The sequence below is a fragment of the Desmodus rotundus genome, chromosome 7 (genome assembly GCF_022682495.2).
Source record: "Desmodus rotundus isolate HL8 chromosome 7, HLdesRot8A.1, whole genome shotgun sequence".
Classification (NCBI taxonomy): domain Eukaryota; kingdom Metazoa; phylum Chordata; class Mammalia; order Chiroptera; family Phyllostomidae; genus Desmodus; species Desmodus rotundus.
The window spans coordinates 24,649,085-24,674,967 of record NC_071393.1 but is presented as its reverse complement, the minus strand read 5'-3'; the positions used below and the strand labels follow the sequence as shown (position 1 = coordinate 24,674,967).

Genomic DNA, 25,883 nt, shown 5'->3' with positions numbered 1-25,883 from the left:
CGGTCCAATCGGTCATACATCAGTGTCCAAATGTGTGTCAGCTGTCCGACTGTCTTTTCTAATCCCGGTACTGCGCCTTCGCTAATCTTACTGCATTTTAATAAATAGATTTCTGTCTGCTCTTGGTGTATAACAAACAGTTCAAAACTTGATGACCTTACACCACAAGCATTTTAGTTTTCGTGCTTCCTTAAATCAACGTGGATGGGCAGTTCTCGCTCAGCCTCCCTTGACTCTCGCGCAGTTGCAGACAGCAGCTGGTGCTGGGCGTCTGGTGCTTCCGTGATTCTCCCACGTGGTCTTTCTTTGCACACGGTATTCCGGCCTTCGGGGCCTTTTCCTGTGCTCTTTGTCCGGTGGCGCGTGATTGACCTTTGACTCGGCGGCTGCGGGCTTGAAGAGTGAGTAAGCAGGAGCTGTTAGATCTTCTAATCACTAGTCTTGGAAGCTCAGGAACACGCTTTTCTCCACAGTTTACTGGTTCGAAGAGTCGTAAGTATAGGGTAAATCTTAAAGGAGCGGGGAAGCCTCTACCTCTTGTTGGGAGGGGTAGCAAGTTCGTACAGAGAGGCCCCGAATTGTGGCCTCATACGGACTCCTGAGGTCTGGTAGGGCTAATCTCCCGACTTCATCAAAAGTAGCTTGGTTATTCTGGGCCACGTTTTTTCCCCACATACGTTTTAGGTTCCCCTGGCAAGTCCTGTGAAGAAAAAGACAAGTCACTGACAATTTGATAAGAATTGCATTTAATGTATGGGTTAATTGAGGGATAATTACTGCATTTTCAAAGCAATTTGAATGTATTTATATCTTCATTATTTTTCAATAATGTTTGATGATTTTCTCTGATATTCTGCATTTTTGTTGGGTTAATTTTAGGTACTTGTAGTTTTTATTGCTGTTGTGAGTGAGATTTTTTAAAAATTTCATTTTAAAAGTAGATTCTATCAATTATTGAAATGCTGGTGATTTTTTTCACATTTAAAACACTTTTAAACAGATTTATTGAGGTATAACTGATATATCTTAAATTTAGCATATGTTGAAGAATTATAAATGCAGTCGATTTTAGTATATTCACAATATTGTGCTACCATCACCAACGTCTAATTTTAGAACACTTTCTTCACTCCAAAAAGAAACCCTGTACCCATTTATCAGTCATTACCTCCCCCTTCCAAACCCGTGGCCCCTTTCCTCCCATGCCGCCCTGGTAACCACTGATCTCCTTTCTGGACATGGCATGTAAATGGAATCATACAATATGCTGTCTTTTGTGACAGGCTTTTTCATTTATCATACTGTTTTCAAAGTTAAGTATCAGTACTTCATTGCTGTTATCATGAGAGAATGTTCCATTGCGTGACTTCACATGGTATTTCATGCAATTTTAGCTTTGCATTTTAAATTTAATACTTCTGAGAGACTTCTGCTTTGGGGAAGATGGGATAGACGGTGGTAATTTTTCTGTCTTTTTAAAAACCATTTTACAAGTACAAATCCGTGACATAAGTACATTCAAACTGGTGTGCAAAAATCACCACTGTTCACCTGCAGAATTTTTCCTCAACACAAACTAAGGAATATGAGGATGATCCAACATACGAAATAATCAATCAGTGTAGTACACTATATTAACTGAATGAAGAAAACCCACACGTTTATCTCTGTCGGTGCAGAAGAAACACCCGACAAATTTAGCACCCTATCGTGATAAAACCACTCAACGAGCCAGGAGACCAAATATGAAAAACCCATAGCTAACATCATGTCAATAGTGAGAAACGGAAAGCATCCCCCGAACATCAGGAGCAAGATGAGAATGCCTGCTCTCATCACTTCTCTTCAACATGGTATTGGAAGTCCTAGGCAGAGCAATTAGGCAAGAAAAAGAAATTGGAAAGAAAGAAGCAAAATTATCTCTGTTTATAAATGACATGCTGTTATATGTAGAAAACCCTAAAGAATTTATAAGAAAACTCTTAGAAATAAATAAATTCAACCGAGTTGCAGAATGTAAAATTAACAATCATATCAGTTATGTTTCTATACACTAACAAGGAACAATCTTGAAAAGAAAATTAAGAAAATAATTCCAATTGCAATAGCATCCAAAACCATAAAACACTTAGGAATAAATTTAAGAAAGAAGGTAAAAGACTTGTACACAGAAAGCTACAACGTGTTGCTGAAAGAATTTAGACAAATCCTAGTAAATGTAAAGGCATGTAAAGTTCCTCAACTAATGAATTCCGTAGTGATTTTTATCAAACGTTTAAAGATGAATTAACAATCATTAGCAGACTCTTCCATAAAAATGAATAGGAGAGAACCTGATTTCATGGATTGGAAGATTGCATAATTGTTAAGATGATGGTACTTTGCAAAGTAACCCACATCTATTCTGTCAAAGTTCCAGTGCCATTTTTTTGCAGAAATAGAAAATTTTATCTTAAAATTCATACGAATTCTCAAGGGTCCCTGAATAGCCAAAACAATCTTGAAGAAGGAGTGGAAGAACTCACACTTCTCAATATCAGAGCGTACCATAAGGCTAAAGCAATCAGAACTGTGGGGTGGTGCTAATAGACAGACATATAAAGGCCACCAAAATGGAATAGGGTTCCCAAAGAAACCCTCACATTTATGGCCTGTTGATTGCCAAGTCCGTATAATGAAGGAAACGGCAGTGTTTCCATGGCGGGGGCTGGGGAACTGGACGTACAAAAGGTGGCGTTTGGCCCTTGCCCGAGACCGCAGTATGGAAATGAACTGCAAATGGATGCAAGACCTATATGTGGAAATGGAAACTGTAAAACTGAGAGTGCATGTCAGAAAGTATTCACGACCCTGGATTTGGCAGGATTTCTTTGATATGGTGCCCAAAGTAAAGGCAAAAAAGAAAAAAAGATAAATTGAACTTGATCGAAATTAAAAACATTTGTACATCCAAAACCTTATCAAGAGTTTTGGGTGGTTTATCAAGGGTTGTTTTTTCTGGTTCTGTGAAAGTTACGGTCTTTCTCCTGCGTTGAGTGTCACAAAGGTGTTTGCGGAGCCACCGCACCTCTTGATTGTGGTGTCTGCTGACGTGCTGTTGAGTTTGGTTTGCTAGTACTTTGCTGAGAATTTTTACATTTGTGATAATTAGGGATATTGGCCTGTAATTTTCTTTTCTTACAGTCTCCTTACTGATTTAATGTCGGCGTCATGCTAGCTTCTAAAATAGGTTTGTAACTATTCTCTCCAATTCGTTTTTATGGAAGCGTTTGCTAATGATTGTTGTTAATTCATCTTTAAACGTTTGATAAAAATCACTACTGAATTCATTAGCTGAGGAACTTTTGGGGGGAAGTTTTTGAGTACTGATTCAAAGTTCTTGTTATTTGTTCAGAATTTCTATTTCTTTATGATTCAGTCTTGGTAGTTTATATGTTTCTGTGAATTCACTCATTTTGTCTAGGTTATCCAGTCTGTTGATGTACGAGAAACTGTTGATAGCGATTTCATGATCCATTGTATTTCTTTAGTATCAGTTGTAACTTTCCCATCTTCATTTATAATTTTGAGTCTTGTCATTTTTTTCTTAGTCTAGTTAAATTCTGTCAGTTTTGTTTATCTTTTCAGAAAAGCAACTCAGTTTTATGGATAATTTTTATTGTTTATCTAGTCTCTAGTTTTATTTATTTCTGCTCTAATCTTTGTTATTTCTTCCCTTCTCCTAACTTTGGGTTTAGTTCCTTCATCTTTTTGTAGTTCTTAGAGGTGTAAAGATAGGTTGTTTCTTTGAGATTTTTTTTTTTTTTTCCAACTGTAGGACTCTTATTGTTATAAACTCTCAGAACTGTTTTTGTACCATCTCGTATGTTTTGGTATGTTGTATTTCTGTTTTCTAGTTTTTCAAATTTCCCTTTGATTTCTGTTTGATCCATTGGTAGTTCAAGGGTGCATTGTTTAATTTTCGCATATTTGTGAATTTCTAGTTTTCTCCTGTCACTGATGCTAGTTGTGTACCATGGTGGTTGGACACTATACGTGGTACGATGTCAGTCTCCTTAAATCTCCCAAGACTCTTGATCCAACGCAAGACCCGCGATCCAACGCGTGCCCTCTCTGGAGGGCTGCGCCTGCGTTGCCGAGGCAAGTGCACGGTGCTGCTGCGGGAGGGAGCGTTTGGTGCGTGTCCGCCAGGTCCCTTTCATCTGGAGCAGCAGTTTTCAGCTGGTACCCCACAGGAATTAGTAAAACCTGCAATACCTGACTATTCAGTTAGGGAGACGGACCTGTTTTCTCCTAGGTTGTCAAATAAAAAATGACAACAGCCAACACAACAATATCCATTCGGTGTGAATGAATCAAAAGTACACCTTTCTTTGGTCAGATGGGCAGAAAGTATATTTTTTTGGTGCGCCATAGAACTCTGGTAATGAGTGTATGTGTGCCATGATATGAAAAAGCTTGCAAGTTGCTGATCTACAGTCTAGTTGAAATCCAGTGTTTCGTTGTCGATTTTCTGTCTGGATGATCTGCCCATTATTGAGAGCGGGGTACGAAAATCCCTTGCTGTTACTGTGTTGCTGTTTATTACTTCTTTTATTTCTGTTAATATTTGCTTTATGTATCTAGGTGCCCGATGTTGGGAGCATATGTATTTACTACTGATTGATAGAATCTTCCTGATACATGGACCCGTTTGTCTTTATATAAACCTTCATTTGTCTGTTGTGACAGTTTTTGACTGAACGTCTACTTTATGTAATACAAGTACAGTGATCTCTCCAGTCTTTTGGTTTTCATTTGCATAGAATATCTGTCCCTCTCCCTTTACTTTCAGTCTGTATACGTCTTTAAAGCTGAAATGATGCTCTTTTAGGCAACTTGCAGTTGAATCTTGTTTTTTATCTATTTAGGCACTCTGTATTTTTTGACTCAGCAATTTAATTCATTTACATTTAAAGTAATTATTGGTAGGTCAGGGCTGACTAGCGCCGTTTGTTAGTTGTTTTCAGTTTGAGTTTTAGTTTTTTTTGTTACCTTCATCTCTTGCTGTCTTCCTTGGTGATTTGATAAATCTTTGTGGCATTAAGCTTTGATTCTTTTTCTCTTGTGTGTGTTTTCTGCAGTTTCTCCCTTTGTGATTACTGTGAAGTTTACATAAAATATCTTATAGTTACAGCATCCTATTTAAAGCTCGTAACAAGTTCAGTTCAGTTGACTAGAAAAACTGTACTTCTTTCCTCTCTCACATTTTAGGTTATTGATGTTACAGATTATATCTTTTTATACTGTGTATCCATTTTAAAATTATTGCAGCTATAGTTACTGTGTTGTTGTACACACCACTGTTACATTATCAGGGTGTTCTGAATTTGACTATTATTCACCTTTACCGGTGAGTTTTACTCGTTTATGTTTTACCTTGTTACTTCGTACCTTTTTATTTCAGTTTGAAGAACTTTCTTTACAATTTCTTGGAAGGCAGATTTAGTGGTGAACTTCCTCAGCTTTTATTTGTTTGAAAGTGTCTTTATTTCTTCTTCTTCTTTGACAGGAAGCTCTGCCATGTATTTTTGTTTTGCAGTTTTTTTCTTTCAACCTTTTGAATGCATCATTGCACTCTCTCTGTGCCTCCCATGTTTCTGCTGATACCCTTATGGGGTTCCCTTGTATTTGAAGAGTCTTTCCTCTTGCTGCTTCCAAAATTCTGTCTTTTTGGTTTTTTGATAATTTGATTATAATGTGTCATGGTGAAGTCCTGTTTGGATGGCATAGGATTGGGGCCATTTGGGTGGATATATAATCTTAAAATTTGGGATGTTTTCAGCCACTTTCTCTGTAAATAGGTTTTCTGCCCCCCTTTTCTCCCTCTAACTTTTCGGGGTCTCCGGTAATGCATGCCTGTCATTTACTGATTTCCCTACATTCTGTAGTCTTCACTCTTTTTCATTCATTTTTCGTTTCGCTTCTCTGACTGGATAATTTTGAATGACCTGCCTTTGAGTTCATTGATTCTTTCCGTTACTTGATTGAGTCTGCTGCTAAAACTATCAGTTGTATTTCTCAGTTAGTCATTATGCTCTTTAGCTCTATAATTTGTGTTTTTAATGGTTTTTGTTTCTTTGTTAAACTTCTCACTTTGTGTATTGTTTTCCTTTGTGTATTTGATTATTAATGTCCTTTAGTTGTCTGTGTTTTCTTGTATTTTTTATTTGACTTCTTTAAGGCGATGATTCTCATAGAGCTACATTGCTTAGCTCTGTCGTGGGTTTTTACGTGTGAACCTGTGGCAGTGTCGTGCTTCCCTGCTTAGTCATTGTCCTGTGTGCTTGCGTCAGTGTCTGTGCAGCTGCAGAAGTGGTCACCTCTTCCAGTCTTCACAGGTGGGTTTTGGTGGAGAAAGACTTTCACCAGTCGGCCCAGCTCGTGGTTTTGAGTGGGCCACTTGGTAGTTTTACCTGACAGGCACTGGCCTGGCGCGTGTCTCCCTCAGGCCGGCCAGTACTGTGTGGGTTCTTGACTTCGTGCAGGACAGATTTCACAACACGAGTCCAGGTGGTTTTGCGGGTATATGTATCAAAGCTGGGACAGTGAAACAAAGGGAGGGCTTGGGGAGAAGCAGCAGCAGGAGAGAGCCCAGGCGGTGCCTGCTTCGGCTCCCTAGAAACGTTACAGGAAAGAAGTGAGCCATGGCGGGGCTGCTGCCAGTTCACTGGGAAAAGTCAGAGAGAAGGGAGCCCTGGAGACAGGATCAGGGGGTGAGCCTGGGTCGAGCCGCTGCTGCCCTCTGCTCCCCTGGTGGCAAGTCTCATGGGGACCCTTAGAGTTTAGGAGGAAGTAAAACGTCCACACCCAAGAACGGCACCCAGAGACAGCCTGCGCTGAGTCTTTGTCCTGAGGGCCTTTTGTCTTTCTGCTGGTGAGAGTGTTAGGGGAGGGTTTTGGCAGAATATTCAGCAGCTTTCCAGGTGAATTTTTAGCATGCTGATGTGTCAAAATGAGAGCATAGGGGGTTTAGGGAATATTCTGAGGTCCGCCGTACTGTCTAACTTCTAATCTTGAATCTGCTTGGTTTTTAATGGGGTTTCAGTTATTTGTTTCCTTGACCTCAGCTGTCCTTGGGGTCAGCTGGCACAAATGACATTAATTGAGCTCTGTTCTCTGTCTCCCAGACCAGGGAGATTTCAATTATGTATTCTTTGGTTAGGGAGGGGAGATATAAACCACTTGCTCTCGGGTGTCCTAGGTTAGGGGAGATAAGTTGTTGATTCACCAGCTGGCTGTAAGTTGCTCAAACTGCTGGGCCTGGTTTTATTTTCTTGTCTCAGTTTCCCCATTCCACTTGGCAGTAGTGTCTGAGGAAGAGTGGGCTTGCTGCTGGGGTCTTCGGTGGATGCAGCTGCTGCTCATTGTCTGAGGTCGGGTGGGGTTGCTGGCTGGACCTCACCCTAAGACAGGACCACTTGCTGGGCTCCATGACCAGGCAATACTGCATGCTGGGCTCATCCTCACCACTGGCCAGGCGTGGCTGCATCCCTGGTCGGTTGGTGCCTCTGACTGAACTGGTATTCAGGCGGGGCTGCAGGCTGGGCTCTGTGATTTGGTGAGGCTGGAGGTTGTTCTGTGTGTGTGGGTGGGGTTACAGGTTGGCTTTGTGATGGTGGGTTGGTGCGCATAAATCTTACCATTCATGTGTGTGGGGTAACCTGCTGGATTCCCCATCTAGGCAGGGCTGCTGGTCAAGAGTGACCGCTGATTGGATTCCCGGGCTGGGCAAGGCTGAAAGCCATGCCTTGCAGCTGGGTGTGGCTGTAGTTTGGACTCCACCATTGGTTAGGATCACCGACTGTGCTCAGTGGTTGACTGGTCTATCGACTGGAGACTCCAGTTGGACAAACTGATGATTGTGCCCCTGGCCCTATATGGCCGCCATTTCGGCTCTGTGGTTGGGTAGAGCTGTTGGCTGGGTTCTCTTGTTGGGCAGTGCCACCAGCAGGGACACGCTGCCACCTCCAGGATCCATTCACTGGTTGCTCTATGCCCCGTTCCCCTTTTTTGTCACTAAGTGACTTCAAGTGGCCTCTCTCTGCCGTTTCCCCAGTGTTCCCTGAGGCAAGACAGAGGTCTTGACATTTGCCCCTGGACACTGGGGAGGCTGGGGAAGCTGGATGTCCATATGGGCTTTTTTTTTTTTCCTGCTGGAGAAACCATGTTCCCAGGGAATCCCTCTTGGTGTGATTCTCTGCTGGCCGGGGAGAGGGGACAGGCTGTCTAAATGAAACCACTTCTCTTACCTTTCTAACGTGACTGTTCTCGAACTTTTGTTCCTAGGGTTTGCTTTGGCTTCACCCCTAGGTTCTAGTATTTTTGCAGAGGCATTCTTGTTAGTGGGTAGTTGTTAATCCTCATGTTAATGAAGGGGCTCTAGAGTCGGCATTGTCCTATTCCTCCATATTCTTAATATCTGCTCTCAAATAATCTCTTCATGTTTACTTATCTTTTTTCTTCTGAGATTTCCATAATGCAAGTTTTGATCCTTTTTCTTTTTTATCCTCAATGGAGGACATTTTTTCATTGCTTTTTAGCAACGAGACGGGGAGGGGGTGAGGAGAGAGAGACAGACAGGCATTGATATGAGAAACATCCCTCATGTATGTGCCCCGACCAGGGATCAGACCCGCACCTTTTGGTCTACAGGATGATGCTGTATAATGAACTGAGCCACACCTGCCAGGACAAGTTGTGGTCCTTTGGATGATGTCCTAGCTCCCTTGCACTCTTCACTTGTAAAAATTCCTTTTTCTTTAAGTTCTTTGGACTGTATAATTCTATTTGTACTTTCTTTAAATAAGTTGATTTTTCTTCCTTCCCAAATCTGCTATTGATCCTTTCAGTGAAATTTTGTTTTAGTAAGTGATTTGTCATCTCCCAAGTTTGTGTTTGATTCTCTCTTTTTTTTAACTTCTTTTCATTGTGTGGTTTCCTGCTTTCCTTTTAGTTCTTTGCAGTTTCTTCGAGCTCTTTGAGTGTGTTTTAGATAGTTCATTTAAAATCCACTTGAAGTCCTGTATCTAGACTTCTTGGAGACAGATTCTATGGTCTGATTCTTACTTTTCTTGATAACGACCCTGCCTTCCTAGGGTTGGTGAGGGGTTTTTTGGGAGAGGCGAGAGTATATGTTGTGACTTTTTTTGTTGCATACTGGACATTTGAATGTTATCATGTGGTGATCCTGGTAATCAGATTCCACACCTTTCTGCAGTCATTTGTGTTCGTGAAGGATGTAGTTGTCTGTCTGTTTAGTAACTTTTCCAGATTATTTTTGCAAAGACTCTTCTCTCTCATGGCTTTTCAGTAAAGTCTCTCTTCTTTTAGCTTGTGTTCAGGTAGTATGCATTTTTTTTTTCAGGTAATTCCTTGAATGCCAGGAGCTAAAAATAAACGAAACAGGCACTTTCTCCAGTCTTTGCACATTTTCGCTGTGTTAGGGCACTCATTCAACTCTAAGATTAGTCGGAGGTTAAAGGGTAAGATACTCTTATATCTTTTGTGTGCATGTGTTCCGCCCTGGACATAGTCATGGGTTTTTGAATGCTCTCATTTCACAAAGAACCTCTCTCCTCAGCTTTTCCTCCTGGGTTTTAAACTATTTTATGTCTTAACTATAATCTTTTGCTCCAGGTGGCTGCAGGTTTCTTGTTTACTTTATAGTATTTTTGAACAATGCTGCCGCTTATTGTCCCTGAGTCAGTTCCAAGTTTAATGAAACAGAGGTTTGTGTCCTGCACCAAGTCTTCAGGGGGTCACCAGACAGATTGGAATAGATCAGCGCAACAGTTTGCTAATGTGTCTTTACTCCTGCGGATCGAGGGACAGGGCCCCGCCCGTGGGGCCTGGGGCTGCCTTCTGCGGGGGTGCTGCTGACTGGGGAGGAGCTGGAGCGAGGGCAAGTCACACTGCTGCAACGCTTTCCTACAGTGTTTAAGTTGGCTTTTTGGTCCGGTGTTCTTACGGTTCTTGTAAACCTTTTACTGTTTTCTAGAGTAGTGAGAAAGTTGATTCTGAGAGTCTTTAGTTTGTTTTCCCATGTTTCTGTGAAGGGGACTTGAGTTTGGAGCTGCCTGCTCCACTGTTTTATTGACACCATTTGACCATCTGCCTTGCTTTTAATTTTGTTCCCCCCTCCCGCCCCCCGCCCCCCCTGTATCTCCTTGCCTTAATTTGGAAGTTTGCGCTCTCCTTCCTTTCTCTCTCCTCCTCCGCCCAGTTCTGCTTAGGAAGATTGATTTTATTTATATTTCTTATTTCTGTTGTAGTTATTGACATTTAAAAATTTTATTCCGCTCCTTATGGTTTAGAAATTAGGGTTTTTCTATTCTTTTAGTGGCTACAGTTACATTTTTACTTGAATATCTAATTTTCAGCCTACAGTTGATCAGCACCTACTCCTTCTTTTAAGGAGCCCCAGTACTTGGAGGTGTTTTAACTGGGGTCACTCTTTCTTCACTTTCATGCCGGTGTGGCCTCAGATTACAATTCCATCCCTTTATCTTCTATAATTTATTATTATTTTTGTTGTACAGTTAAAATTTGTTGAGATGAAATACTTATTTGCTAAATTCTTTGCTCAGTATTTCTACTTTCCATCTTAGTTCTTTTTCCTGGAATCGTTTTTTTTTTTAAAGTGCATATTTTAGAAGGTTGATATAGTGAGAATTTGCTGTTGGAAACTCACTGTTTTTATTAATCAGAAAACGCTAATTTTTTGCTCTTATTTTTTTCTTGTAGCTTAGGTATGAATAAAATCTAGGATAATTTATTTTCTTTTTTCAGAACTATTAAGATAGTCTTAAACTTCTGCCATCTGTTATTGCAAATTTAGGTATTTTATGTTTACTTAAATTTTACCCCTTCTAGTATTGTTTATTCCTTCTGCATTTCTGTTTTTTTTTTTATCCGGTACCATTTCTCTTCAGCCTAAGAAGTTGTTGCAGCTTTCTTTCTTGCACTGGTCTGCTGGAGATGAGGTCCTTCAGCTCTTGTCATTTGTAAATGTGTCCACGTTTCTTAAATGTGTAGGTTATTTTCATGGGATACAGATGTAACACTCTTTTCCTTCACCACTTTAAAGATGTTTCTCTTTTTCTTATGTCCTCTCTTCCTTCTGGTGAAAATTCAGCTGTCAGTCATATTTTTCCCCTTTATGCAATATGTTTTATTTTCCTACCTACCTGACTGCAAAAAGGTTTGTCTTTTTGTTCTTTAAAACTGTGATTTAAAATGTCTAGTATCGATTTTTAAAATTTATCCTGTTTGAGGTTCACTGAATTTCTTGAATTTGTTAATTGATATCTTTTAACCAGTTTTAGAAATATTTGATTTTACCAAATATTTCTCTGTTTTATCGTCTGTCTCATTTTCCTCTGGGGTCCAGTTGTACATGTGCTTGTCTGGTATTCTCTCAGAGATCTCAAATTATACTGTTACTTTTGGTTCTTGTTTTTATCGTTTTGTTTTAACCTGATAATTTCCAGTGACCTGTTTTCAAGTTCACTGATCCTTTAATCTGTCATGTCCAGTTTGCTGTTGATACCTGATACAGTTTTTATTTCTAGCATTTTATTTTGTATATTTTTGTAGTTTCAGTCTCTGCTAGATTTTCCCACATGTCACATATTATCTTTTCAAGTCCATTTTAGAATTTCCATCATAATTTATGTTCTCTTTATTATTTCATTCTCTGGGCCATTTGTGTCTGATTCCTTGTATTGTTTCTTTTCTTGACCATCGGTCGCAATTTCTTGCTTCTGTGTGTGTGTGTAATTTTTTATGCCAGTTCTGTAATGTCAGTAAACATTTATCTCCGGGAATGGGCTTGTCCCTTCTGCTTCTGCTCTGTCAGGTTGTTATACCGGATGACGGTCGTCACGTTTCATTGAGGGTCTGAGTCGGGCTGACGTGTGGCTTGTGTAGATTTGGCTTTGTGGCAGCTTTAGTTTATCACTACTTTTAAATACTTCTAGTGTAAGTTCAGGAGGGTTTTTTTGCTTTGTTTTGTTTTGTTTCCTATCAAGGGGAATTGAAAATGGGTGAGGTGTCTGAAGATCTCTTTGTGCTCTACAGCTGACCATGAGGTTTCTGAACTGATGGGGAGAACTCATGTTCTTTCTTCATCTCCGCCTTACCGCCTGGTTGCTAGTTCTCGTTCTCCAGGTGTTTGTCCAGCTTTCTGTGCCAAAACAGCTCCCGTTCCTCTACCCCAGCCCAGACCTTGGTGTGTAGCTGTCTCATACTCTGTGAAGTCGAGCTGCCTCTGCAGGGGTTTTCTCAGCTTTTCTGTGCCACCAAAACCCCTCAGTTGTCGCATGTCTGAGGGCCACAGAGGGGTCTGTCTCAGTTGTGCCTTCTGGCTCTGTTCCCCATCCACAGCAGTCAGCTAGCTGCCCTGTGCCTGGGGAGGCCACACACTCCCCGGGTTTGTCTCTCTTGGTTCTCCTGCTCTTCCTCCTGCCTTTGGTGTACTGATGTGATACACTTAGTGAACACCGGGGGGAATCAGTCGATGGGTGGGTGTGCACTCTCTGTCACAGGTGTTCCTTGATTTTTACTTTATCGCTCCAGTCCACATGCCACTGTTCTGGGTTTGGCCGGTTTCTGCCTCCCCTGTCTAAGGCAGATTCATTATCCTCCTGGGTCTCTTCCAGGCATTCCAACACATCCGTTAATCACTTCTGTCTCACCAAAGTATTGTCACTTTCTGCAACTTAATTCATTTAGGTTTCATTTCACCCTTAATTTTTTTACTTAAAACACTATGATTTTGTGATTCATCTAGCTTGTATTGGTAGTGTGAAAATGATCATTATCTTATAAATGTCTCTTACTTAATACCAGGTGGTATTTTTAAAATTTTTCCTGTGACACTGCCTTCAAAAACAGAGACTATATCTTCATCAACTATATATTTCTTATAACATTAGCTGTAATGATAGGCAACATGTATTAAGTACCTACTGAGTGCCAGGTGCCTTGGTGAACACTTTAAATGCAGTATCCCATTTAACACTCACAAACTTGAGAATAGGTATTACTATATCATCTCCTTTTCCAGATGAGAGATTAAGTGGGGAGGTCAATATTATACAACCAGTTAGTGACACTTTGGAACTCAGGGTTGTCTGTTTTTGGAACAGAGCTTGCAAATGCACATTTTTAGTTAGAGCAGGCATGTAAGATAAATGAGTACAGTGAGTAGGGTATAAAAAATAACAAAGCAGACAGCATGGTGAACGGCAATGAACATTCATCTAGATACTGGGGAAAAATCAGGAGCAAGTGAGTCTGCTGCGTAGTCCCTCAGAGAACACACTCAAAGGGGTCGGTCACTTCCAGCTCCAGCCAGTGGTTGCCCACGTGCGAGTGTGGGTCCAGTATTTCGCATTTCCTGATTTTTCAATAGAAGCCAGAAATAGGTATTTTTCATTTGAAAGTGCTCAGTTTCTAAATGCTAACTGATGGTTCAAATAAAAATAAAATAAAATCGGGTGTGTGGACCTGCACAGTGAGTCTAAGATAAAACATAACGGTAGGGCCAGCTTGTTTCCTGGGCAGCCAGTTTGCAATGGCCTGGCCTCTGTGAGCCCCTTGGCCACGCTGTCTCTTGGGGGCCACCGTGATGCCTACCTTTCACCTGTGCGCTGTATGTTAAGGAAGCGAGGACCTGCTCTTGAATGAATGTATTTTATTTACTGCTAATAGGATATATTTTTAAATCCTGAATTCTTTTATCTGCCGTAAAGTAGTAGAGTTCTCTTATAAGGGGTATCTTACATTAAGTTGATGTGAGACTCCAAGTATCACTGAATGTTTCATTTATTCGGGTCATTAATCATGACTCCCCCCTCCTGTGCCCTTTCTTCTTTGCCACAGCTCTCGCTTTCCGAGGAACAGAACGACGTAACGAAAAATGGCTGTGACTCTAAAGAGCTGGTCTACCTCGTGCACATTGCGTGTCAGGTAAGTTTGCGGATGCGTTTTCCATTTCACATAAAATGTAATATGATTTATTTTGAGGGACTGTTTCTTTCTGTAACGAGCTTCTCACATTGCCTAACAGAATCTACAGAAAAATACTTGTACACTATTGAAAGGAAATTGGACTATGAATGACTATTGTTAAGAAAATACATGGTACCCTTTTAGAAGGAAAATAATGTGTCCATGCAGTGCTGAGTGGAGTGCACAGTTTAGTAGTGCCCCCGACCTGTCCTCTGTCTGCACTTTCAGACCGCTTTGTAAGGTTAAAACTCACCCTTGTGAATGAATAAAAGTGACTATGATAACATAGATGTTTTATTTTATTCTTCCCCATAGTCATTTTGGTATTTCTCTATGTACTCAGAGTAGAGACAGTCAACTGGAAAGAGTCAGTTCTATAGATGCTTAATTTATAGACATAAATGAAGATTCTCCCTGTAAGAGCGAGGGAAATGCGTTGTTCACGGTGAGATAGGAAGAGCACTTGCATGGAATGAAACAGCAGGCTGCGCCGTCTCTGCCCCAGATGCTCACTTTGCGAACCAGGACGGGAAGCTCCACGGTGGCCTTTCAGCATGCTGCGTGGGTGCGTTTTAGAGCTGTGCTGCGCCTTGGTGCTTTGTATTAGAGTGTGTCTCAGGGTAATCACCGTGACTTGTTACTATTTTTTTACTTTTTATTTTATTATCTTTTAATCCTTACACAAGGGTATGTTTATCGATGTAGAGAAAGAGGAAGGGAATGAAACATTGATGTTAGAGGGAGACATTGATCGGGTGCCTCGTGTACTCAGCCTGACTGCGGATCAAACTCACAGCCTAGGTATGTGCCCTGACCAGGAATCGAACCTGCAGTCTTTTGGTGGACGGGACAATGCTCCAACCCACTGAGCCACCTGGCCAGGGAACCATGACTTGCTTTTAATGAGATTTAAATTATGTCATTTGTAGCGTTGAGTATTTCCTCCATCAAGGAATCAGTTAGTGTTTATTTAGTGTATGTTCATTGAGCTTTCTGCCTATTTTTGAATTAGCCATTCTAAAGCAAGTGTTTTCAAGGAAACCTTTCTTACATACAAAGATTGTAGTTTTCTTTGGGAGAGAATAAGATAGGGTCATTTATGGTTTTTTTCCAAAAAGTATTATTTATGTCCGTAAAGTTAAAAATTAAATAGCCCGGAAAAGTCTGATGCTTATCTCATATGGGAAATACTTATTCTTGTTGACCTTGAGGAAAACCTTTCAAACTTAAGTGTTTTATTTATAAATGTCAGAAATTGATTTGGCTTTTATATAAGTAAGATGTCCAAAGTCACATATCGTTTATCCACGTTTTATTGTATGTCATCTCAGTTCCTTTGAGGAAGTAGGTGGCTCTGAATGACTGAGTTTCATGTCATTTCATAAGGTCTTTCTATTTGGTGAGTTAATTTTTAAGTGGAAATGTTAAGTGAGTGCTCCTGTGATGAACCCTTACTAACAGATGGCCATACAGCATGTCTTCCTCACCTAGAGCGCGCGGTCGGCACGTCATAATGAATTTATTAATCTCTCTACAGCTAACACCTTGTAGCAGCTTTTCTTCTCACTGTTAATTTCTGTTTGTTCTGACAATGCAGATATTTTTATTCTCTTAAGTAAAACACAGTGTCACAAATATCTGTGTGATTTTTAAAAAATGACTTTCAAGAGTTATCTGTGGTATTTTGATACCATGCGTTAGAATGTGTCATTGTTATTTGGTTTTGCTTCCATGAATAGTGGCCTAGATAGTTAGGTTATTTCCTGGTTGTAAATATCTTGTCAGGCTGCTTACCAAATTTTAGGCTACTTGGTATACTACTTATTACGTCAAAGTAATAATTTACTGCGTTGTAACAATGCCGTCACACTTCTCTGCCTCCCTGTAAACAGTCACTGATGCATCCCCGTGGCTTACCTTCTGTGTTCTGCCATAGAGGTCAGCCATAAACCATAATAAATGAGAGTCATGTATTTTCTGTAACTGCAGGAGACTCACAATCAAACTCTCTAATTTTGCAAATGAGGACATTGAGCCCAAATTACTGAAATGGCTTTCCTAAGCTATATGAAATCTTAGCAGGAGTTACTAAGGACCTCAGTTTTCTGATTGCCAGTTTTTCTTGCATCTCCTTGGAATTTGCAAGCAACAGCAGCGTTGAGAGATTATTTAGTCTTCAGATGAGATCATTACACACTGATGTGATCTGTCCATTCCAGAAGTTATTCATGCATGTATTTCATGTCTTTGCTAATTTCTGACTTTAATAATGTGCTCTTGAAATTCTTTTTATTTAACCAATATCATTGGTGCTTCATCTTAACCCACTCTCTTCCCTTGTTCTTTCATAGAAAATGGTCAGTTAAATTGTGATGTTTTCCCCTTCTATAGGTTGAGTGATACTGATTCACGTCTTGCCTTTGCACCTTTTAATTGTGTCTTTGCCTCTGCCCTTTACAGTTTTGATTTCTTTTTAAATCGTGAACGCAGAAATGTAAAGCATGATTTTCATAATGCATTGATCCCGATGTAGCAGGCATTTTTGATTACCTGTGTGTAGTACACAGATATTATGACATGCGGCATATCATTTAATTCCTACAGAAGTCTGAGGTAAATAGTCTGGTTTCCATTTTACAGATGATGAATCTAAGACTCAAGAACGTTAATTAAAGAGAAAGATCAAGGTTTGAACCTTAGTCTAGTGGGTTTTTTTTCTATTCTTACCCATTTTCTAATATGATTTATACTTGGTTGGCTACTCTGAAATTTGTGAGCATATCCCAAATGTTAACAAAGAATTATAAAAGACACTGAAACTGACCATCTAAGTCTCTTAAAAAAATTTTTAAATTATTGATTTGAGAGAGATGGGGAGAGAAACATCGATTTGTTGTTCTACTTATTTATGTATTCACTGGTTGACTCTTGTATGTGCTTTGGTGGGGCATGGAACCCACAACCTTATTGTATCGGAATGATGCTCTAAACAGCTGAGCTACCCAGACAGGGCCCCATCTGAGTTTCTCTGCATGATTTCAATGGACAGGTCCTGGGTAGCCTGTACATATTAATTAAAATACTTACAGAGAGAACTTCAAGTGGAAGTCTCAAATCAAGAGCCTATGAGGGAGAGTCTAGGCCAACTGGGTTTAATCTCAGGCCAAGAGATTATAAGTCTCAGTGATAGTAAAAATATTCAACAGCTGGCATAGCATGGGCCCAGTGCAATCGGAGCAGATACATGTCATACAAACCCAGTTATCCATACTGGTGTGTTCCAGCTGGATGTTAACCACGGGTAAAACAACTCTCCTGGGTGCCGTGGAGAATAGGTTTCTAGTGCCCCGCTTGAGCCCTCAACTCCCGCCCTCCTATTCTCATTATTATTTAGAGGAAGTTGTCTTAACCAATATGGGCGTGTTGTACTTTAGATATTTCCGCTCATCTTTTTATTCTATTCTCCAATTAAATACACTGGAAGAAGAAGTTATGTAGGAAAAACAAGTTAGCTATTGTGGGTGAAGAAACACTTTCCAATTTGTACCATAATATTTATCTGAATGGGAATACTTTTTTTTTCTGCCAAATCTACTAATTCTTCCCCTCTGTTTCCCCTGCTTTTCAGAAGACAATGTATTCAGTTTGAAATCAATGAAAATTGATACAAATCTTAGGCAATTCAGGAATAGGGTAAACTTTTATTATTTCAAATGTTAAAAGTTTCAGTAATTAAAAGAAGACCACAGTTAGACAAACCCTGCCGCTAAGCACGCTGAGCCCCACTACGGAGAGTGAAGCGTTGATAAATGTAATGACACTGGTAGCGAGTCTTCAAAACATTCTGTATCCTGCGTTCTTATTCTCTAGCAAACACCAGCTTCTAAGGGTTAATTTAACAATAACAATTTCAAACCTAGCTGTTGCAAGAATTTATTTTAACATGCGCCGTAATAAAAATCCTGTTCTGGTCTTTCCCTTTTGTAAGTATAGTTTTGTTATTGTAAGAATAATTGTCGCTTCATAAATACTAAGTATTTTATTGTCCCTTAGTAAGCTTTAGAGTAGTTGAAATTAATGTTTCTTACTGCAGTTGGATTGTATTCACTTTCTCTATATTTTAACCAGAATTCATCAATATAATAGTTTATTTTTTCCCTGAAGATGAAGTGTTTTATAAATATTTAAAGTAATATGAAGGCTCCACTCTGTCCCAGTTGGTTTTAGGGGACTACCTCTCTACCTCAAAATATCTCCTGTATTTTGATGCTTGAAATTCCATCATCAGAAATGCATTCCTTAGTATTAAATATCTCCTCCACTCAGTCCATTTAGAAAATGCTGTTACCAGGGGGTGGGGTTGCCTATTAGCATTTGGAGAGCATTTGTACGAACAAAATATGTAGGCTGTTTGTAGGCTGTTTGTTATTTGAACCTCGTACCTCTACTGTGAAACGCAGGTGTTGCCGTTCCCATGTTACAGATGAGTAAACTGCTGCTCATCGGTGTTAGGTAACTTGTGTCAAGTCCTGTATCTAGGATGAGGCCAGGCCGAGGTTTAAATTGGGTCTCTCTCTGTTGACTGAAGTTTATCATCTGGGTAAAGACGCCATTCATAGTATTAACTTTCCCATGATACAGGTGCTTCCGAGGACACGGGGGAAGACTATTCTTCTCGGGAAGAACAGCAGTTCTATCTTGAATTCGACTCTCTCTTCCTATCTCTGCTATTACCAAGCTTGCACAAGCCATTATGTCTTGTTGAGCCAGTGTGATTGCACCCTGTAACTGAACATAACCCTCTAAACCGCCAAAGTGGTGTCAAGTGTTCATCGAAACACGTTACTCTTAGGGGTAAAGCTCTACAGTAGATTTTCACTGTGTTGAGAGCTGAACCCAAACTCCTACTTAGCAAGGCCTGTGAGGACCCTGCACCGTATGGACGGGCCTGTCTCTTCTGCTTCATGTCACGACAGTCTTCTCCTATGCCCTGGTCACAATGGCTTTGGTCAGTTCCTGAAAGACCCTGACCTCCTTCCTGCAACAAGGCACTGAACGTCCATCAGCCCGTAACTACTCACACGGAGCACTTGCGTGTTTAGTGCCTTTTCAGTTCTCAGGATCCAGCTCAAACATCACGTCCTCAGAAGGGCTTTTCCCGACCACTCCAAGTGAAGTAGGTTCTTGCTTACTTCTTCACAGTGCAAAACCATCATTATTTCATTTATATATTTATTTACCTTAAAAAATATTTGTTTTCTCACTAGAAATAAGTTCTAAGAAGTCAGAAGTTTGATGGTCCTTCCTCTGTTGCGTCTCTAATGCTCACTTCAGTGCTTAGTATTATTTAGGTACTCTGAAAATATCTGGCGAATAAATGAGAGAAAGAACAAATTTTTGTCTTAGAAATGTGATCCTGTACACATCGAGATATTCTTTTTCTCTTATTCTTATTTTTAAGCCTTGTCAAGATTTGTTGATTTTTGTTACCCATGAATAACAATAATTACTTGATAGTAGTAATTTTTAAGGATAGAAATTAGCAGCAAATTACAACTTAGGCAGATGTGCATAGTGCGTTTTTGTTCTGTTTTTTATACTGTAATTGAACTTCTAAAATACTCTTATCATTTACTTTATTCAGTCTGGGAATTGGATGATTAAGACTATTTTTTTTTATATGAAATTTGAAGTCCTTTTATAGCTGCCGAAAATATGAGATATTTTACTACTTTTACAATTTACTCAGTGAATTTAACATAGTTTTAGTTGATTTACAAATTATATGTTAAGGTTTTAATTTCATGAATGAAAGTCTATAAAAAGCAGACTTTTGCTAACACACATTTTTTAAAAGTTGAAAGAAATCAATTCACTTATATATGAAGAAATGAATTTTGAAATCCAGTCTCTAGCATTTACTTTTTGAGACTCCCAAGGCTGCTGCATTTATGTGGCTGGGTGTTGATACTGATTTCTGTGAGCAAGACTGCTTAGGCGGAAGAGGACATGATTACTGTTTTAAGTTAGTGAACTTTATTTTTTAGAGCAGTTTTAGATTCCCACAAAACTGAGTGGAAAGTACGTAGTTCCCACATGTGCACGTCCTCCTCCGCTGTGGACATTCCCCACCAGCACGGTGCATTTGTCCCAATTGATCATTGTCATCAAGAGCTTGCTCGTGGTGGTGCGCAGTCTGTGGGTTTGGATACATTTACAGTGACATGTATCCACCACTAAAGTGTCACAGAATAGTGTCACTGGCCTAAAAATCAGCTATGCCCCACCTGTTCATTTCTCACCTCTCACTAACTCCCGGTAACCACTGATCCTTTTATTGTTTCCATAGTTTTGTCTTTTCCAGAATGTCAGGTAGTTGGAATTATGTAGCAAGTAGCTTTTCCAGGTTGGCTTCTTTCGCTTAGTAATATGCATTTCCATTTCCTTTATGCTCTTGTATAGCTTCATAGCTTACTTCTTTTTATTGCTAAACAATATTCCATTGTTTGGATGTACCACAGTTTGTTTATTCATTCATTCATCAGCTGAAGATTGCTTCCAAGTTTTGGCAGTTACAATGAAGACTTCTATAAGCATTTGTGTGTAGGTTTTGTGTGGCCATAACTTCTCAGCTCATTTGGGTAACCACCAAGGAATGTAATTGTTGGATCCTATGATGAGTATGTTTAGTTTTGTAACAAACTGACAAACTGCCTTCCAATGTGGCTGTACCATTTCATCAATGAAGGAAAGTTCCTGTTGCTTCACATTCTCGCCAACATTGGGTGTTACCAGTGTTCTGGATTTTTGCCATTCCACTAGGGGTATAGTGGTATTTTGCTGTTGTTTTAATTTGCATTTCTGTGATGTCATACAGTGTAGAGTATGCTTATATGGGCTTCATATGCTTATTTGTCATCTGTGTATCTTTTTGGTGAGGTGTCTGTTAAGGTCTTTTACACATTTTTGAATCAGTTGCTTTCTTATTTTTGATGTTTAAAGAGTTCTTTGCATATTTTGCACAACAGTCCCTTATCAGATAGGGCTTCTGTAAACAGTTTATCCAAGTGTGTGGCTTGTCTTTTTGTTGTCTTGACAGTGTCTTTGACAGCAGGAAACTTTAAGTTCAGTGAAATCCAGCCTATCAATTCTTTCTTTTATGGATCGTGCCTTTGGTATTATATCTGAAAAGAGTTATCACCAAACCCAAGGTCATCTACATTTTCTTCTATGTTATCTTCTAGGAGTTTTATTGTTTCACATTTTACATTAAAGTCCGTAATCCATTTTGAGTTAGTTTTTTTTTTTAAAAGTTGTAAAGTCTATGTCTAGAATAAGTTCTCTTTGCCTCTGGATGTCCAATTGTTGCAGCACCATTTGTTACCAGACGGTCTTTCTCCATTTTAGTGCCTTTGCTCCTTTGTCAAAGATCAGCAGACTGTTTTTAGGTCGGTCTGCTTCTGAGCTCTGTTTTGTTCCTTGGATACGTATGTCTATTCCTTTGTCAACATCACTCTTTATGGTAAATCTTGAAGCTGGATAGTGTCAGTCCTCCAGCTTTGTTCCTCTTCAATGTTGTGTTAGCTCTACTGGTTTTTTGCCTCTTCAGATGAAATTTAGAATCAGTTTGTTGACATACACAAAAATAACTTGCTGGGGTTTTGATTGCAATAACATTGTGAATGTATAGATCAAGTTGGGAAGAACTGGTATTTTGACAATATTGAGTCTTTCCATCCATAAAAAAGGTATATCTCTCCATTTATTTAGTTCTTCAATTTCTTTCACTGGAGTTTGGCAGTTTTCCTCATAAAGATACTGTACATATTTTGTTAGGTTTATACCTGAGTATTTCATGCTAATGTAAATGTTACTGTGCTTTTACCAGAACTGCACTTTGCTGTATATAATGCGCACCCATGTTTTTGGCCCAAACTTTAAGGAAAAAAATCTTTCATTTTAATTTTTTAAAAAAGATTTTTATTTATTTATTTTTAGAGAGGGGGAAGGGAGGGAGAAAGAGAGAGGGAGAAACATCAATATGTGGTCGCCTCTTTTATGTCCCCTACTGAGGGAGGACCTGGCCTGCAACCCAGGCATGTGGCAATCAAACTGGCCAGCCTTTGGTTTGCAAGCCAGTGCTCCATCCACTGACCATACCAGCTAGCACTTAATTTTTCAATTGAATTTTAATTTTTTATATGTAGAAATAAAACTGATCAATGTATTCCAGGGTATTATTTTGCGTACAGGTATTGTTATTGCTTTCTAGAATTAGACTTTCCATACACTTATGCATAAGCATAAAGAAGAGAATTAAAAACATTTATTTATATAGATACAGAATTAGTACTACCCATGTATAATGTGCACCCTTATTTTTCCCTCAAAAACTTGTGCAAAAAGTGTGCATTATACATAGTAAAATATGGTAATTTCTGATTTCACTTACTCATTGCTAGTATATAAGAAAGCAATTGACTTTTTTACATTAACCTTGAATTTTGCTATTTTACTATAATCACTTATTTCAGAAATTTTTTGTCAATTTTTTTTGCATATTTTGCCTAGATGATTATGCCATCTGTTTACAAAGGCAATTTTATTTTTTCCTTCCCAGTCTGTATCTTTTATTTCTTTTTCTTGTCTTATTACATTAGCTAGTAATTCCAGTAGAGTGTTGAAAAGCATTGATGAAAGGGGACATCTTGGCCTTATTCCTGATCTTAGTCAGAAAGCTTCAAGTTTCTCAACATTGGGTGTCATGTTAACTGTGAGTTTTAATAGGTATTCTTTATCAGCTTGAGGAAGTTCTGTATTCCTAGTTTACTGAGATATTTTTGTCATGAATGTTTGATTTTGTCAGATACTTTTCTGTATCTGTTGATGTGATCCTGTGATTTTTTTTCTCTCCTGATGATGTCATGGCTTACATTAATTGACTTTTGAATGTTGAACCAGCCTTCCGTATCTGGTATAGATTCCACTTGATTGTGGTGTATAATTATTTTTATATGTTGTTGGATTCCCGTAGCTAAAATTTTGTTGAGGAGTTTTACATTGATATTCACAAGACATATTGGCCTGTATTTTTTTCTTTCTTGTTCTAGCCTCATAGAATGAATTAGGAAGTATTCTCTCTGCTTTAATCTTTTGAAAGATATTGTAGGGAATTGGTATAATCTCTTCTTCAAATGCTTGGTATAATTCACCAGTGAACCCAGTTTGGCTGGTGCGTTCTTTTTTGGAAGTTTATTAATTATTTATTAAATTTACTTAACAGATATAGACCTACTCAGATTGCTTCTTTCTTGTGTGAGTTTTGACAGATTGTGTCTTTCAAGGAATTGGTCCATTTCATTGTCGTTATGAAATTTGTGGGCATACATATTGTTTATAGTATAGTGTTCCTTTATGTGTTTGTAGGGTCTGTTGCGATGTTCCCTTTTTTATTTCTGATATTAGTAATTTGTGTCCTCTCTTTTTTCCATACCTATCTCGGCTTGAATTTTATGATTTCATTGATCATTTCCAAGAACCACTTTTGATTTTGTTGGTTATCTCACTGATGTTTTGTTATCAAGTTCATTGAGTTCTGCTTTCATTTTTATTTCTTTTATTCTGTTTATTTTGGTTTTAATTCGTTCTTCTTTCTCTGTTTTCCTAAGATGGAATTTTAGATGATTGAACTTGGACCCTTCTTTTCTAATAGATGCATTCAGTGCTGTCAGTAATCCTGCTCGGCCCTGCTTTTGCTGCTCCTCCTGCATTTTGATGTGTTGTGTTTTAATCTTTAAGTTGTTCCCTGGGAGTTTTTTCTTTGACCCGTGTGTTATTTAGAAGTGTTTTGCTTAATCTTGCCAGTATTTTGGGACTTTCTTGCTATCTTCTTGTTATTGATTTCTAGTTCAATTGTATCATGGTTTGAGAGCAGACATTGTATTTAAAAATTTAAATTTGTTAACATTTGTTTTATGGCCCAGAATGTGGTCTCTTGGCAATGATCCATGTGAGCTTGAGAGGGATGTTTTTTGGATGAAGTAATCTATAGATGTGCATCATATGCGGTTAATTGATGGTGGTGTTGAGTTCAAGTGTTCCCTTACTGATTTTCTGCCTGCTGGGTCTGTCCATTTTTGTTAGAGGGATGTTGAAGTCTCCTTCTGTAATAGTGGATTCACGTGTTTCCTTTCACGGTTCTATCAGTTTGTGTTTCACATGTTTTCATGCCCTATTGCAGGCATTAAGGATTGTTAGATCTTTTTGGAGAATTATCCTCTCTGTTATTATGTAACACCCTTTTTCCCTGATAACTGTCCTTGATCCGAGCTCAGCTCTGTGTGAAATTAATGTAGCTACACCTGCTATCTTTTGATTAGTGGCAGCATTGTACAGATTTTGCCATTAAATTTTATAAAGTTCATGATTTAAAACATTTATAAAATTCTTTATATTAAATTTAGGATTTCACTCCCCAGTGTTGAAGCTTATAATTCAGCTAATATGGAAAACTACTTTTGACCTCTGATGATATATTAACCCTTCCCTCGCTAAACCCTCATATGCATAACAGTAATCAATAAGACTACTCTTTTGTGCTTTTAGTTGCTGAGCTTTTGGTGACCAGTCATTTGTTCTGCTAAATACCATGGGGTGTTGTTTGGAAACTTTGTTCCCTAATTCTGATAATGTCCAGCTCAGAAAGTTTCTTAAATTAAATGAGCCTTTTCTGGCTCTCTGCAAGGCTCTTTATATTACCGTACTGCATGCAATTCTTAATTAGCCAGGATTTACTGGGGCATCCCAGAGCCAGGTTTTTAGCTATTTCTCTATTTCAGTAGTAGATTAATCTATATAGCTTCAGCATCTATGCAGGTGACATAAATAAGACAAATGGCTTGGTGTGGCAATCACATTGACAAATCAAATGTATTGTCCTGTTCTTAAAGGTGTTCAAACACAATTTTTCAAACATCGTCCGCCAAACCCAAGTCAGAGGATAGAATGGGTGAATTTAAAATGCTTGGATGAGGGCAGCTAAACCTTCTTGTCCAAATGCAAATTTAAATTACGTTATTTGACACTTACTTTAGTCCCTATTCTTTCACACATATCAGTAAGTAAAAGTCATCATTTTAAAGGAGAAGATGAACAGGTTTCTGCTTAGGAATATGCAATTCACACAAATGTGGTATTATTACTTCGGGGTCCAGTTCGGCAAATTTAAAATGAAGTTGATGATGGTCATACATTAGGATCGCTTGCAGGCAGCTGCTGTGGAGAATGTCTCCCACGTGTGTGGGACGAGACAGGAACGCGTTCACTGCAGTACTACATGCAAAAGTGCCAAGCGTGAAGTCCTTACTCCCCTGCCGTAGGGGAGTGGGAGAGGAACCTGGGGTTGTACTCCTCTAGTAAGTGACACTCTAGCATTTGTCTAGTAATAAAGCTATCTGTATCAACATGGAAACAACTCCACATGCTGTTCATGTTCCCAAAATAGGTGAATTATGTGAGACTCAAAACAATAATGTGCATTATTTGCGGATGTATTAACATGTAGTAAAGACACAAAGCATGTATTTATGCATGATAACAGTGCACATTAACTCCAGTCCTTTCCTTCAGAAAGAGAACACAACAGAGAATGGGGCTTCACATCTGTGATAATTGGCTCTTGAAAAATGTCCAGAGCTGTGAAACAAGAGTCAACAATGTATATCTATCTTTTAATGTATATCTAGCCTTTTAATCTCTGTGGTAAGAGACATAGGTGCGTGTTGTTATTTTTTTTTTTGTATTTTTCTGATATTTGAAACGTTGCATAA

The 25,883-nt window shown here is 39.0% G+C and overlaps 1 protein-coding gene across 5 annotated transcripts in view; it reads left to right on the top strand.

Moving 5' to 3' along the window:
* Positions 1-25,883, top strand: part of ARHGAP32 (Rho GTPase activating protein 32) — a 260,668-nt gene that overhangs the window by 130,894 nt on the left and 103,891 nt on the right. For all 5 annotated transcript variants that reach the window (XM_053927526.2, XM_053927524.2, XM_053927525.2 and 2 more), the window contains one exon: positions 13,927-14,013. In XM_053927526.2, the coding sequence (XP_053783501.1) occupies positions 13,927-14,013 (87 nt within the window). The remainder of the gene's footprint in view (positions 1-13,926; positions 14,014-25,883) is intronic.